At 40.9% G+C, this 14,250-nt stretch overlaps 1 protein-coding gene across 2 annotated transcripts in view; it reads left to right on the plus strand.

Moving 5' to 3' along the window:
- RGL1 (ral guanine nucleotide dissociation stimulator like 1) overlaps positions 1–14,250 on the plus strand; it is a 286,792-nt gene that overhangs the window by 225,591 nt on the left and 46,951 nt on the right. For both annotated transcript variants that reach the window (XM_049868101.1, XM_049868102.1), the window contains exons 6-9: positions 4,786–4,970; positions 8,666–8,790; positions 10,180–10,395; positions 14,000–14,103. In XM_049868101.1, coding sequence (XP_049724058.1) covers positions 4,786–4,970; positions 8,666–8,790; positions 10,180–10,395; positions 14,000–14,103 — 630 coding nt within the window. The remainder of the gene's footprint in view (positions 1–4,785; positions 4,971–8,665; positions 8,791–10,179; positions 10,396–13,999; positions 14,104–14,250) is intronic.

Consider the following 14,250-nt stretch of genomic DNA (forward strand, 5'->3'; position numbering starts at 1 on the left):
CCCAGGAGACCCTGGGCTCTTCTCATCACACAAATACTTCATTTTTGCAAATCTGGAAAATAAAGGGTACTCAATAAATATTAGTATAATTAATGTGTTAATTCTACCCAGGGGTCTGTCTTCTTAGAAGAAAAGCCTTAGAAGCTGCATCAGTCGGTTCCACACATGAACACTGAGTATGTCTTCCTTCTCCTGTGAATCATCACAGTGAATTGAAAAAGGCTGACACACTGCAAAGTTGTGCACAAACTTGCCAAGAATGCCTGAGGTAGAAAATAAAATCCTAGTTTTCTCCTCTGCTATCATTTTTGGGTCCCAGCCCCATGGCAACCTACCCAACCGGCTTACTTAGGAGCACCCTCCTTTTGGACTGAGAAGTTTTTCTTTATAACCTGTCAGACATTACATTCATAAGGGAACTTTTTCCCTGAATTTAGATTACATCACAATCTTAATCTTTCCATCTTGTTTTGGAATTCACTTTTTAAGTCTTTAAAAGCCATTCAAGAGTCAGCTGTTGCAGTTTTTATTACAAACTGTTTAGTAAAGTGCCCCTGGATTTGCACAGTATCTGTCCCAGGGAGGATGCCTGGTGGGTGGGACAGTGGGGTGGGGATGGGCTGTGTGTGCGTGACTGTGTAGCACATGAGGTATATGCAGTGTTTGTTCACAGAGATTGCCTGGAGCCATGCGTGTTCTGTCATGGGTTGTATTCTACATCATCCTTTGTGTGATGTGTGGCAAATTCTTTGAGTTGATTTCCATGAGTGCTGATGGATTTTTACTGAGCCATTTCACTTTCTTCAGTCCCTTCCTTCTGTGATTTATGATAAGTAGTTGTAAGATTGCTAAAAAAAAAAAACTAGGTTTCTCAGTATCTCAAAATATCTTTATTGACATTATGTCATTTGAAATCATAACTGATCGTTGTCAGGTAGATGAAGACAAGTAAGGGTCAGTGGAGTTCCCTTGCTCCCTTGGTTCACAGGTAGGCACAGCCAGCATGAGGAATAGGGTTTGCCTTCTCCAGGCCTCCTCCTCCTTCATTCTGTGCACATAGCCACGTAGCTTCTCTAGTCTAACAGTCACATCTTTCCTGTAAATTTGTGACTTCAAACCAGGATTCTCCTTCAGTAGTAAGGTTCTTTACATTGTCCCACTCTGTCCTGGCTACAATGTGGGTTAGATCTTGAGGACAGAGCCAGGAAGGGTAAGACGGGAAAGCCATCGGCCAGTCATGATTTTCTCTGTCGTGGTTTTCGCTATTGTGGCTTTGTGATTTTGCTTTCCTTTTTGAAATCTTAAAAGTTTCACATTTGTATCTGCTGCTTAGTCTATCAAGAATGAAAAGTTTCTTCCCAGGACTGGCAAACATAAAGCCACTGTGAGCTCTGGGCACATATCCAGGCTTTTCCAGAAAGGCCCTGGCACGCCGATAAATACTCTGCTGATAGGAGGGCAGGGGTCTGCATTGTGCTGTTTGTGTAGGTGTTTTTTTTTTTTTTTTTTCCTTTTTCTATTTCTCCTTCTTCCTCACCCTTCATTCCTATTTTGTGTGAAAATGCTTTTTTTCTGGCTAAGTCAGTGTCTGAGTTTGTGGCAAACTTTGAAAACCTTAGGCTAAGCTGTGGGAAGGTCACTGTCACAAAGGTTAAATGAGCGGATTAGCAGAGCTAGTTGAAAACATCAGACTGAGGAGAACAAGATGTCTGTCCAAGGCCTGGTCTAATATGGACTAAGGTTTCTCTTTAGAAGTGCCCCAGACCTTCAGAGGCTGCACCTCTCATGGAAGTAAGTTCTCCATGGTCTGCCCTATAGAAACACACACACAAGTACTGTACACAGAGATGTGAACAAATGTACAACTTTTGTAATTATAATCGTGAGAACCTGAAAATAACTACTTGTCCATCAGTGGAAGAATTCTAACATTGATTATGGTGTATCCATGCGGTGGAATTCTGTGTAAGTATAAGAAACAATAAGGTAGATCTAGAGGTAGTGAGGGCCCTGGTGGTACAGTGGTTAAAGTGCTAGGCTGCTAAACCAAAAGGTTGGCAGTTTGAAACCACCAGCCGCTCTGTGAGAGGAAGATGCAGCAGTCTGCTTCTTAAAGACTTACAGCCTTGGAAACCCTGTGAGGCAGTTCTGCTCTGTCCTATAAGCTTGCGATGAGTTGGAATCGACTCGACAGCAGTGGATTTGATTTTGGTTTTTAGAGGTAGTGAATGGAGAGGTGTCTATAACATATTGTTCAGTGGAAAAAAAATGTTTATATGTATATACATATTATATGTATATTTCAAATTATATATATAGTTAAAATATATATATATATATATATATATGTATAGCTCCACAGGAGAGCCTAGCAGGAGATACACCAAACTGTTAACAAAAGGTCACGAGGATGAGATAAGAATGAAGTAGGAGCAGATATTGTGCTTTTTTAGTTTATATACATTTATAATACTTTTTTTCCCCTCAATAAGTAATCAGATGTATAATTTTAAAACTAACTAACAATTATGGGTGGTAAAGGAGTACATAATATGTTAATATCACTGTCTTTTACCTATAATTATGAATTATAGGTTCTTTGAATTATGGATGTCCTTTAAAGTTTTGAAACGCTGAGGGGTCATTAGGTTGTTAAACTGATACTTTTTTTGATTCTTCATTGTGTAGTGTGAATTACTACTTCACCTCTCCATATCTGTTTTTCTGTCAATGTCATGGGAAGAGTATTTTCTCACTGAAATACTAAGAAAGCCAGTTTGAACATAATGAGTAATAGTATTAATTAGATTAATTCATCCCTGTTTTGTGCAGTGCATAACTGTTCTGAGAGTCAGTCTGATGTGTATAAATGTCAGGCTTTCCAATGTTCTAGGCTATTCCCCCCCATTGCCCACCACAGTTCTGGGTTCAGTGTTTACTAGGAAATAAGGGAAATTATCCATACAGAAAGTCACATTCCTTATAAAAATCAAGTATTAGAATGTTCTGTCATTGTTTTCTTTTTCAATTAATGATACATGGTTTTAGTGAAAGAAGGAGAAGTAATGAATGCTATGTATGTGTCCTCAAAAATAGTTTATTGATTTCATTTTATGTTTTGTTTTTAGATAATTTCAGAAGCCCAGACTCATTTCTTCTAGCTTTCTAGAAGGGAATGAAATCTTTATCATTTTATTTAATCTAGACTAAAGACTTCGTCTTGAATTATTTCCATGCTTTTTAATTTCAACTTTTATTTCATGGTTTTATATCATCTCCTTTAGATGTATATATATATATGAATAAAAACAGTTAACAAATTTATTTTCCTTCTGTTTGTACTTTAATTCCAAGTTAGGTGTTAAATTAACTTTCGTCACATTTGTGCCTCCGTTACAGCCCAGCTCCTTGGTGTGAAATCTAAAAACCGAACTTGTTGCTGTCGAGTCAATTCTGATTCAGAGCAACCCTATAGGACAGAGTAGAACTGCCCCATACCCCATAGTGTTTCAAGGAGCGACTAATGGATTTGAACTGATGACCTTTTGGTTAGCAACCGAACTCTTAACCACTGTGCCACCAGGGCTCCAAAGTAGATGATAATAATTTTTAAATTTGGCTAAAATTTTGTTCGTGATGAAGAAATTCGGTCAGCTAGTTAGGTCTTTAGCTAAGATCAGGTGTTACATCTCTGTTGACAAAACATATATTGATTAGTTTATAGTTTCTGTCATCTGGATGCCATTGTCAGTGAAGATGCCTTGGCTATGGAGACACCAAAGTACTGTTATTCTCCATGGGACACAGTCCGGCATGTGCCTGACCCAGGAGTGTCTGTGAAGCCCTCTTTGATTGTGAAGCGTAGAATCATAGCACTCAAAGCATTCTATCCTTTTTGTCATTCAGCTCTTTGTGCTTGTCCTTGAGTGAGAGGTTGCCCCTGACCTAAAGACAACGTACTTGTGTTGCTAGTAACATGTCTGGAGGGAGCTGTGCACCCACAGTGACTGTGCCATTTCCTTTGCTCTGGGACCTTGGTTTACTTAAGTTGGACCCCATGTGTGACCCTCAGAGCTGTCAAGGGAAATATAGCCTTCGAGATGGATTTGCTTATCAAGCGTTTCTTCACATAGCTATCTTTCAAAGACCTAACTTCTCTACCCATACTATTCCTCAAACATGAAACATATTCTCCTCCAGTAATTTGAGAAACAAATGGATAAATTTGTGAGGACATTTTTGATGGTCATGCTGAAACCCTGGTAAGCTTTATAAAATTAAATTTATGCAGTTAATCTTTTCCAAACCCAGGAACTTCACTTTCATCAGTTGGATTTATGGCCTACTGGCAGTCAGTTATTTCCTAAAATATTAGTATGGTAGATTTTGTGGTCTCTGATTTGAGCAAATTCAGAATTGAAAACCTCATAATCCAGTTGTGCATAGATTGCTTTGAAGTTGCCTCAAGACTTGTAAGTCCTTTGCTGCATGTATTTTTTTTTTGCCATATATGTGTTTTTCCGAAGTTTAGGGTTTTTGTTCTTAAACATTATCAGCCCTCCCCATGGCCCTCCCTTCAAGACCACCACTGAAAATAGTAAATTGTAGTCAGCTTGTTTTCAAGTGCCTTAACTTCATTGACATTGCCAGGAACTCTTGGACAAATTATCTGTTGACCATCTGCTCACGTTTTCCTGGAGCCCGCCTGGAATAGGTGGTGTCCAGGGCTTGCTTTGAGTCCCCACAGCCAGCTGAGTGCAGTGACTCTCCATTTCTCTTTCTCAGTGCAATCGCCTCAATCCTGAGGGCCTGGCTTGACCAGTGCGCAGAAGACTTCCGAGAGCCCCCTCACTTCCCTTGCTTGCAGAAACTGCTGGATTATCTCAAAAGGATGATGCCAGGCTCTGACCCAGAGAGAAGAGCACAAAATCTCCTAGAGCAGTTTCAGAAGCAAGAAGTGGAAACTGACAGTGAGTACTTGATTGCTTTTCCTAGCTTGTGATCTCTGACCTCCTGTACTTGTCCTCCCTGCCCTTGTTGAATAAGAGACCTTGGTTTCCCTCAGAAGGCCAAGCTTCTGGAGGATTGGGGTGGGTGTAAAGTTCTCAAGGCATTAATCGTAGAGTCTTTGAGCAAAGAAGGGGATTTTCAAGACCACTTCTTGGGTCTCCTTCATTTTACAGATGAGGAAACTGTGGCTCAGAGAAGTTGTATAATCTTCCATGGCTTCCATTACTATAGAGAAGAGGTCTCCTTGATGATTTTTTACCTTCCCTTGCCAACAGATGCCAGGGATAGCTGGATTTGCTGCTTCTATCAAATGAAAATCCACCACAAATGATTTGGCCCCTGTTCAGCAGGCAAGGAATTAAATCCATTTCTGCTCCTGCCCTCACATAAGCTTGGAAAAGGTGTTCTCCTTCCACATAGAAAGCACCACGGTAATCTTTCCCCTGCCAGGGCAGATTGCAGTAAAGTCTCTAATGGCCTCATTAAAAGGAAGTTTCTGTGGCTGTTTTTTCCTATTTGAGGAATCAACTGCCTGTTTTCAAGGACAAAGGAAGCGCCATGACTGTAGGTCGTGGGGTGCTTGAAACTATCAGGGTTTGAAGAAAGCAAGAAAGAGCTTAGGACAGGCTCCCAGCATGATGTTTTATACCTCACTGGTGCACTGGGTGATGGTTGCCATGGTGGGTGACCCACCTGGAGCTTTTGACAGGCATTTCCCTGAAATGATGCCTGATTTCCCCAGTGCAGGAGAGGAAATGGTTCCCCAACACCGATAAGGGAAGCTGCATCAGTGCCAAAGGAAATAACCTTAAATTCCAAACAGTACCTGTTGAATTTTTTAGGCATGGGGAACGAAAGAGGGGGAGATGCAATTGCATCTTTAGAAGCTGGCTACCAAGTACTCTGTATCTCAGATGACTTCATCTCCTGGGAATGTTTGAATACCAGGGGCACTCCTCCAGCTGCTGGCCCTCAGCTCCCTTTAGGCCCCCCTCCTCCTGGCCTGTCTTTGTGCTGGAGTGCAAAAGGCTGTGTCTGTGTTGGAGCCCAACTCCCCCCACGGGGGCTGCCCCTGGCTCCAGGCCTAATTGGGGAACCAGTGGGACCAGTCGTTCATTGTTTCCAATCCAGGGACTGGAAGGCAGCACTCATTTGGCAGGCTGTGGCAGGGTGAGGGGGACTGCCTAACTTTGGGAAGGCTTTTAGGCAATATCTTAAGAATGAATTTTTTCTCAGTTTGAAAAATTTTAATAAAAAAATCTCTAAACTCTCTGTTTATTAACTTCATGAGTCGTTAATAAGTTTTAGGAGCTTGGTACCCATGTGCTAATTCTACCTAGCTCTCCTCTATGCTTTTCAAAAGTTTTCACTTACTTATCTCAGGGAGAGAGTCAAAGCAGAAACAACGAAGACACAGACTAGGCCTCTACAGGGAAAGGGCCATGTAATCTTCAGGCACACCCACATTCTAATACATAGCAGGGCCACTATGTGTGTGCTGAAAGAATGAATGAGAACATCAAGCATTAGCACATAGCTTCCTTGGCCAAAGTGGATTAGTTTCTGCACTGCAGAATGATTGGAATATATTTATGTGATAGCTAGCAAGAAGAATGAGAAGCCCATTCTGAACCTGTGTTTGGAATTTAAAATTTCTGATTCCTCCACGGAATGAGAGAGTAGAAGAGTTGTGTGGAAGAAAAGTGGCGAAATCAGATGGCGTAAGGTCCTCTGTATGATGGGCTCTTCGCTTCCTTTAGCTTGAGTAGGACTGTGTTCTGGACCTGGAGGAGGGCTTTGAACTGCTTCTTTCCGGTTTAGTCATAACTGGGGAAGCGAAATGGGAACAGACCAGAATTTTTTTTTAAATTTGGGTAATCTCAGAATGATAACTGGAATGGGAAAAATTACGGATCGAAGCCCTGCTAGAGACCTAATTTCCTCTTAGAAAACAAGGGGAGCATACACACTGCATAGCAAACAGATCTCTTGCCCATTGGATTTTGAGCAGAGTCGGAAATAGAGGTGCCCCGTTCAAAGACAGCATCCACTGCGCCACTTTAAATGTGTGTCGCTCTCCGCAGTCCTGCCAGTAATCCAGTCACACTCATCAGGTACCTGAAGGGTCTCACTACGCCTCTTCTGAATCTCCTGTTCCCATTCTAGTCATTGTTCCAGATCATTCAAATGATAAAAATTAGGGTCTGTTTCAGTTTTGTTTTATTGGCCGTGACTGAATCGATTCAAAGCCTGGACCTGGAGGCAGGATGTGATCCCCTCCTACTTTCTTCAGTCACAACTCAACCCTATTTGTGTCAGTATCTTTAACTCAAGGGTGAGGGGGGTCATCCTTTGATCACATACCTGTCACCAGAGTAGGCAGGTACCCACATGGTGCCACAACAGGGGAAGTGATGGAGGTTCTACCCTCGGCACCCCCCCCCCCACTTAAAAAACTGAGAAAAGGCCACCCCAACTTGTTCCAAGATGCCTGTAAGGCTTTTATTCTACAAAGAAAGAGGGAAAAGCCTTAAAAATATAAACAGTCTGGGGGAGTAGTAGCACATCGATTTGAATTTATGCTAAGATGAAACTGAAGCAACTGGATTTTTTCCCCTGAGAATACGTTCGACAGGAAATAGAGCCAGGAGTATGAAGAAAGATAATGTTGGGGAACAACCCAAGAAAGGTTCCAGAGAAGGGAGGCTGGGGAGTCAAGTCAGACTTCTCCCAATTCTACAGTCTTTCCAACTGGAAACCCGAGGTTCTAGTCCATATTCCTTCAGCTTTTTATTCAGACTCCTGGGAGTGATTTTCTCTCATCTTATTTAGGCTGTGTCCTATATAATTTTCTAATCGATGACCTTATCTATAATAAGGCTCAGTTGAATTCATAACAAAAAACTAAACCTGTTGGCATGAGTCTGTTCCAACTCATAGTGACCCTATAGGACAGAGTAGAACCTCCCCAAAGGGTTTAACTTTCCCAAAGGGTTTCCAAGGCTGTAAATCTTTAAGGAAGCAGATGGCCACATCTTTCTCCCATGGAGAGGCTGGTGAGTTCAAAACTGCCAACCTTTCGGTTAACAGCCGAGTCCTTAACCGCTACTTCACACAGACTTAATTTCAGGTGGAAGCTGAAAGCTACTCTGAACATTTTGTGAATTCTGGAACTTCATTAGCATTTCTGACACTAAAGTGGCTCATCCTATCCCCCAAAGCTTAGGCTGTCCTCATGCCTGGGCCTTTCACATTCCTGGTTATAAGTGGCCCCATTATTAAGAGTTGTGGGGTTGGAGTTTGAGAATTAGTTGGATTGATTCAGGAGCTGTCAGAGGGTTTGTGGGCAACCCTCTAAATACAATCCCTGCTTTGCTTCTCTGGATTTTGCCTGCCCTGGCTCTGTCCTAGACCTAGGAACAAGTGGTTTGGCAAAGTACCTGCACGAGGCGTCTGAGCTCGATAAAAATCTAAGAACATGCAGAGACTAAGAAGAGCTCCACTTCAAAATCAGGTTTATTGTGCTTTCTGTTCTCTCCCAATGGGTTTTCTGAAGGATTTGCCCTCCTCTTCCTAAGTGAAAGTTCAGTTTGACTCTGTAAGCAAGGTCATCTGCAGTGGCACCAAGATACTAATTTTTTTCATACTTGAACAGATGGGCTTCCCAATACCATTTCCTTCAGCCTGGAGGAGGAAGAGGAACCGGAGGGTGGAGGGCCAGCAGAATTCACGTTCTTCTCGGAAGATCTTGTGGCGGAGCAGCTGACCTATATGGATGCAGTACGTGCTCTCTGTGTACCGCAGATGTCCTTCCATTTACAACGTGGGGGAGTGACAGTGCTGGTGGCCCGGGGAGGGCAGTGGGGTTATGTGATTTGTTTTAAGTATTTTGGAATCCTTGAGAGAGGCTTTGCCTGTAAATGCAGGCTTAAGATGTGACTTGAATCAATCATATGAATAATTCAGGCCTGAGCTCTTCTAGCAGGTCTGGGTGAAGGTACTTTTTACTTGGAGCTCAAGACACAGGGGGAAATAAGAATTCTAATCCTGGTGAAACAAAATCTACTTCATTCCATGGGTATTTCTCTCCCTTTACACTCATAAATATTTCAGGATCTCAACTGTTTATTTGGAGGATTGTAAAGGGGTGAAAGTATAAATTAGGATAAAATTAATTCACTAAATCTACATGTAGCTTTATTTGGCAGCTCATTTCCATGTGTGCTTCCTATACTTTTGGAGTTTGAATATTTTCATTAGCAGTGTATAGTTGATTACGTCTGTCACATTTCCTAGCTCAACGTTAGTTGGTAAATAACAGTTACAGAAAAGATGACTATTACGGATTATCACAATGGTTTTAGCTCTTTTGCACTTACCACTTTAGAGAAAGCAGATAGAAAAGTGGCAGAGTTTCCATCTAATGAGCATGCAAATAAGATATTAGAAATAAATCAGATAGTCTATATAAAGTAAATGCTGGTGTTCTCGCTTTTAAACAAACCCCTGTACAACTTATATTGAATTGTTGTACCAATCAGAATCTGACTTGCCCAACAATTTTTTGTTGTTGTTCCACAAGAAGAGGGAAACTTTCATTGGTTATTTCCTCTAGGAAAAGGCCAGGAAACGGGACTTTAAACCCTTTTTCTTCCTCTTACTCTGTGATGTGGAATAGTTTCCCATGTGTCTGCTCCTGGTTTTCTTCATTTTGAATAACATGAACTTGTGCCATTGGTGCGTGTTGCATCTGGTGCCTTTCTGTGGCTCACTTTTCAGATGGTTGTGGAGCACCTGTATGCCTTATAGACAATTCATGGCCAATACACCATGCATGTGATTCTGATTTCAAAATTATTGATTGGTAATATAGATTTCACCTGACTTTCCTTGCAGGACAGAAAAGTCAAAATGTTTTAGGTTACTTTAGTTTCTTTTGGCCATTGTGTTAGTTTGCTCTGTTCAGCAGATTTAAGAACATGTGGCCTTTTCTGATCAATTAATATATTATTTACTTTTGTCTGTTGAAATGAACACCATGAGGCAAATCAAGTGGAAAAGGATTATTTATCTGTTCACCAAATACCAATTTACGGGTGACCCAGATGACATGCTTTGCCATGTGAAATGTCTATGCTATCATTAAAGTCAATTCCTCTTTTGTTCTAGCAACTATTCAAGAAAGTGGTGCCTCACCACTGCCTGGGCTGCATCTGGTCTCAAAGGGATAAGAAGGAAAACAAACATTTGGCTCCTACAATCCGGGCTACCATCTCTCAGTTTAATACCCTCACCAAATGTGTTGTCAGCACCATCCTAGGAGGCAAAGAACTCAAAACTCAGCAGCGAGCCAAAATCATCGAGAAGTGGATTAACATTGCTCATGCAAGTGTCTTTTAAAAAATATTCTTCATGCTTAGTAGATATTGGAGACAATTCTAGCACTCCGTTTAAATGGTTTAGCCATTTGTTTGAAAGGCAGTCTGTATTTGAGAGTTCATTGAATTTGTTATTGTTTCAAAGTAAGGAGGAAAGTTGCTTTTCTTAACTTAGGAGCTTATTTATTTTCCCTTTTTTAAAAAATTGGTCCCTACTCACTTTTTCCTGCTTGTGGGCCCCATACTTTCACTTCTCCAGGGTAAGACATTCTGTCTCCTTTTTCCTTTGTATTTACCACAGAGTATCGTTCTCTGCCCCATGTTCAGGAAATATAAACCGAAGGTCTGAGTGTCAAACGCTGCTCTTCAGCCCAGAGTTATTACCTGTGTGCTTCTCAAGTACTTAGAAGCAGAAGAGCCGGTACCTTCTCAGAACCCTGATCTCTTTTCTGAAGTACTGAGAAGCTTACACAGATTTCTTATTAATCTGGGGCCTTTCTGAAGGCCTTAGACCTGAAGTTGGAGGGGAGAAGTGTATTCCTAGGCCTGAACTATGTTCTGCTGAGTATTAGATCCTGGATCTGATTCCCACATACCATATGACCTTCACTAAGCAGCAGCTTATTTCATGATCGAGAACATTTGAACAGTGTTGAGTTAGCAAATATTTCATGAGCTCCTAATATTCATAGGACTGCACACAATTGATTTGGCCCTACAGGAGCTTGTAGTCAAACAAGGAAGCCACACCACACTGGGATTATCTCAGCCTGGGCAGTTCTGTGAAAGTGGAGGAGGGAGAGACCACTTCTGAATGGGGTGATCAAAAAAGGCTTCCTGGATGAGGCGACATTCAAATTTAACTTTGAATAATAGGTAGGATTTTGGGCATTTAAAGGTTGGGGAGGGTATGTTTTTTCTAGACAGAAGAAATTGTATCAGTAAAAGCTATGCAATTAAGAGTGATTTTGAAAAATAATTATTATGTAAATTTCTTATTAGTCTGTGTTATAGGCTATATAAGGAACACTGGTGGAGCAATACTTAAGCACTCAGCTGCTAACTGAAAGGTTGGCAGTTTGAGTCCACCCAGTGGTTCCATGAGAGAAAGGGCTGGCAGTCTGCTCCCACGAAGATTACAGCCTAGAAAACCCTATGGGGCAGTTCTACTGTGTCACATGAAGTTGCTATGAGTCGAAATTGACTCAGTGACACCTATCAACAACACAACGTGGGCTATATGGGTCAAACCTCAACAAAAAAACAAAAACACATTTTGCTTTCTATCCCATTTTTTTCCCCCATTAAAGCTCAAATCTGTAGGACATAATACCTATGTCTTTCACAGTATCTTTTGTTGCCTTTGATTAAAGAGCAAGGACATATTTGTGCCAGAGAATTTGCCTTGTATTGGGTCTTCATGTGGTCTATTAGCCGTAGACATTTTTGTCTGTGAAAAAAATGAGCAAGAAACAAAGAGGGTCTTAGGCAACTTACATTTCTCCTACTCTGAATTGAGCTTATTTCTCAAGAAGTAAGAGCTACTAAAGAAGTTTTGATAGAGTGTGATACAGCATGGAAGTCCTCTGACTTCTTAGAAGTATAAGAAAATATTTTTTGACATAAATGCCGTAGCATTTATAGCCCTTTACATTTTCTCAAAAGAAAATGCTCTACCTACCCCTAATCCATCCATTCAACTGCTAATAAAGTCTATAGAAAGAATATAGTGTGTGTGTGTAGGACACTGTGGCTCAAATAGTGACCTTTGGCCCAGGTTAAACATAAGTTGTGCATTTAGGTAATAATAAGAAATACAGGCTGAATACTTTGAAGCGTATTCCAAATCCCACAGCATGTACCAAAAGCCATGGGTCCTTACTCTTGGTGATAATGTTTTTTAGTGTTGAGCATGTTTTAGTCTTTGAAATTGTGCAGTGCAACTTATTAAAATAATGAAACTCATAGGTGGTTGTCTGCCAAGACTTATTTTTACGGTTTCTGCATTAATCAGTCAGTTTCTCTTGAGGGCCTGTTTGAAAAATGATAACAATTTTATACACAGAAGAGATTTCTGACCTAATATGACTATGTTTTCTTGGACTGGCCTTAATACTACTTTTCTACATTTGCATCACATATCTTGGAAGATACTTCCTTTTCCAGAAATGGGGCCAGATGCATTTAAACACTTAGCTTAAGCCTCTTTCTGAATAATGTGTTCCATATGGTTATTATAATTTGCATGAAATATTTATTTATTGCAAGTTTCCTGATTTTTAGAACATAACTTTTAGATTCTGAACCTTTGTTGAACCGTGTACACATGGGCTCGGTGTCCAGACTGACTGTAATTCAGAGCTTTCTTTTTAAATAAGGACAAGGGGAGGAGGACACTGGGGCATTCAAAAAAAAAAAAAAAAGAAGAAGAAGGCAGGCGTGACTTTTACAAAGTAAAGAAAATATTTGGGAGTTGGTTTGTTTGGCAGAGTTTTAACTTAGCCGTGCTAAGTTAGAGAATGCTCTTCTTCCGCCAAATTCAGGGTTTGCATTACTTCATGAGCTGATCCTCTTAAGCAATGTGCATTTATGCTGAACCGCTCTGGGACCCCTTGTCCCAGATGCTCTGCACAAAGCCAAATACTTGCTCATACAGTACACTTGCTTATACACACTGGATATGTTGTAGTTCTGGGTTGCTTGTATGTGAATCATCTCCTTTGACGTAAGGCATGGCTCACCCTCCCTCTTGTTGCCACTTTCTCAATGCCCTGTTTTGCTGTCCCCGTCATTCATTCAGTAGGACTTTGATGCCCAAGGTCACTGACTGCTCATACTCTGGGCTCCACATTGTAGCTTAAGGCTCAGGAGCGGAGAGCCTTTCTCTTTACCCCAGAATATGCCATCTAAAATGTTTCCTGTTCTCTTTCTAGTTTATTTTAAAACAGTGCCAAAATGAATTTTGTTTTGAAAACTCACATTATTTTGAAAGCATTGAAGTACCAAGGTGTTTGAGAATGTTTATGGTTGTGGGGCCAGCCAATTTGAAACAAAATGAATGTCTATAAAAATACTCCCTCTTGGCTAAGAGCATAAAAGCCAAGGTTCAACTTGTGGTGAGCTTTTACTGCCAAGTTACATACAGCTCTCTGGACACGGGCTTGGTCATGCGATGTTCGATACTCTCTGACCTCAGAGTGGCTGCTGCTCTGTTCACTTTGTGGGTCTACAGGATACAGTGATCTTTCATGTGTATCTTTAGGGCATCTGTGTGCTTTCAGCAGAAGAAAGTTTGCTTTCTCTAACATAGCTCTGCAGACGCACCTCCGTTAGTGTTTTTACTAGGCAAGCTGGAAACTATAAAACTGTAACAACAACGCAAAAAAATATATTAAAGAGAGAAAAACAAGCATAGCATGCCAAAATCTATAAAATGTTTCGGTGACTGGGGTGGGAGTAAGGAGCCATTTTTTGATGTTCAGTATTTATACAGCTGCCTGTTTAGTGGTAAGAATTCATAGCAGCTGTGATACCTCTAAAACAGGAAACCACCAACTCACTGCAATATTGATATTTAAATGCCTTTTATGTCTTAATCATTCGCCCTACAGGAGTGTAGAATCCTGAAGAATTTTTCCTCCCTGAGGGCCATCGTTTCGGCACTGCAGTCTAATTCCATTTATCGGTTGAAGAAGACTTGGGCTGCCGTCCCAAAGTAAGTCCCCAAGTGTCTGCTCACCTTTTCCTTAGTTGCTGCATAAATGCTCTGGGTCCTCACCTTCAAAGCTCAGATTGTATAACTAGAGAAACAGTATGATCCAAGCAGCATGTATTTTATACTTAATGAGTAAAATTAATGAGT

The sequence above is a fragment of the Elephas maximus genome, chromosome 24 (assembly GCF_024166365.1).
Source record: "Elephas maximus indicus isolate mEleMax1 chromosome 24, mEleMax1 primary haplotype, whole genome shotgun sequence".
Taxonomy (NCBI): Eukaryota; Metazoa; Chordata; class Mammalia; order Proboscidea; family Elephantidae; genus Elephas; species Elephas maximus.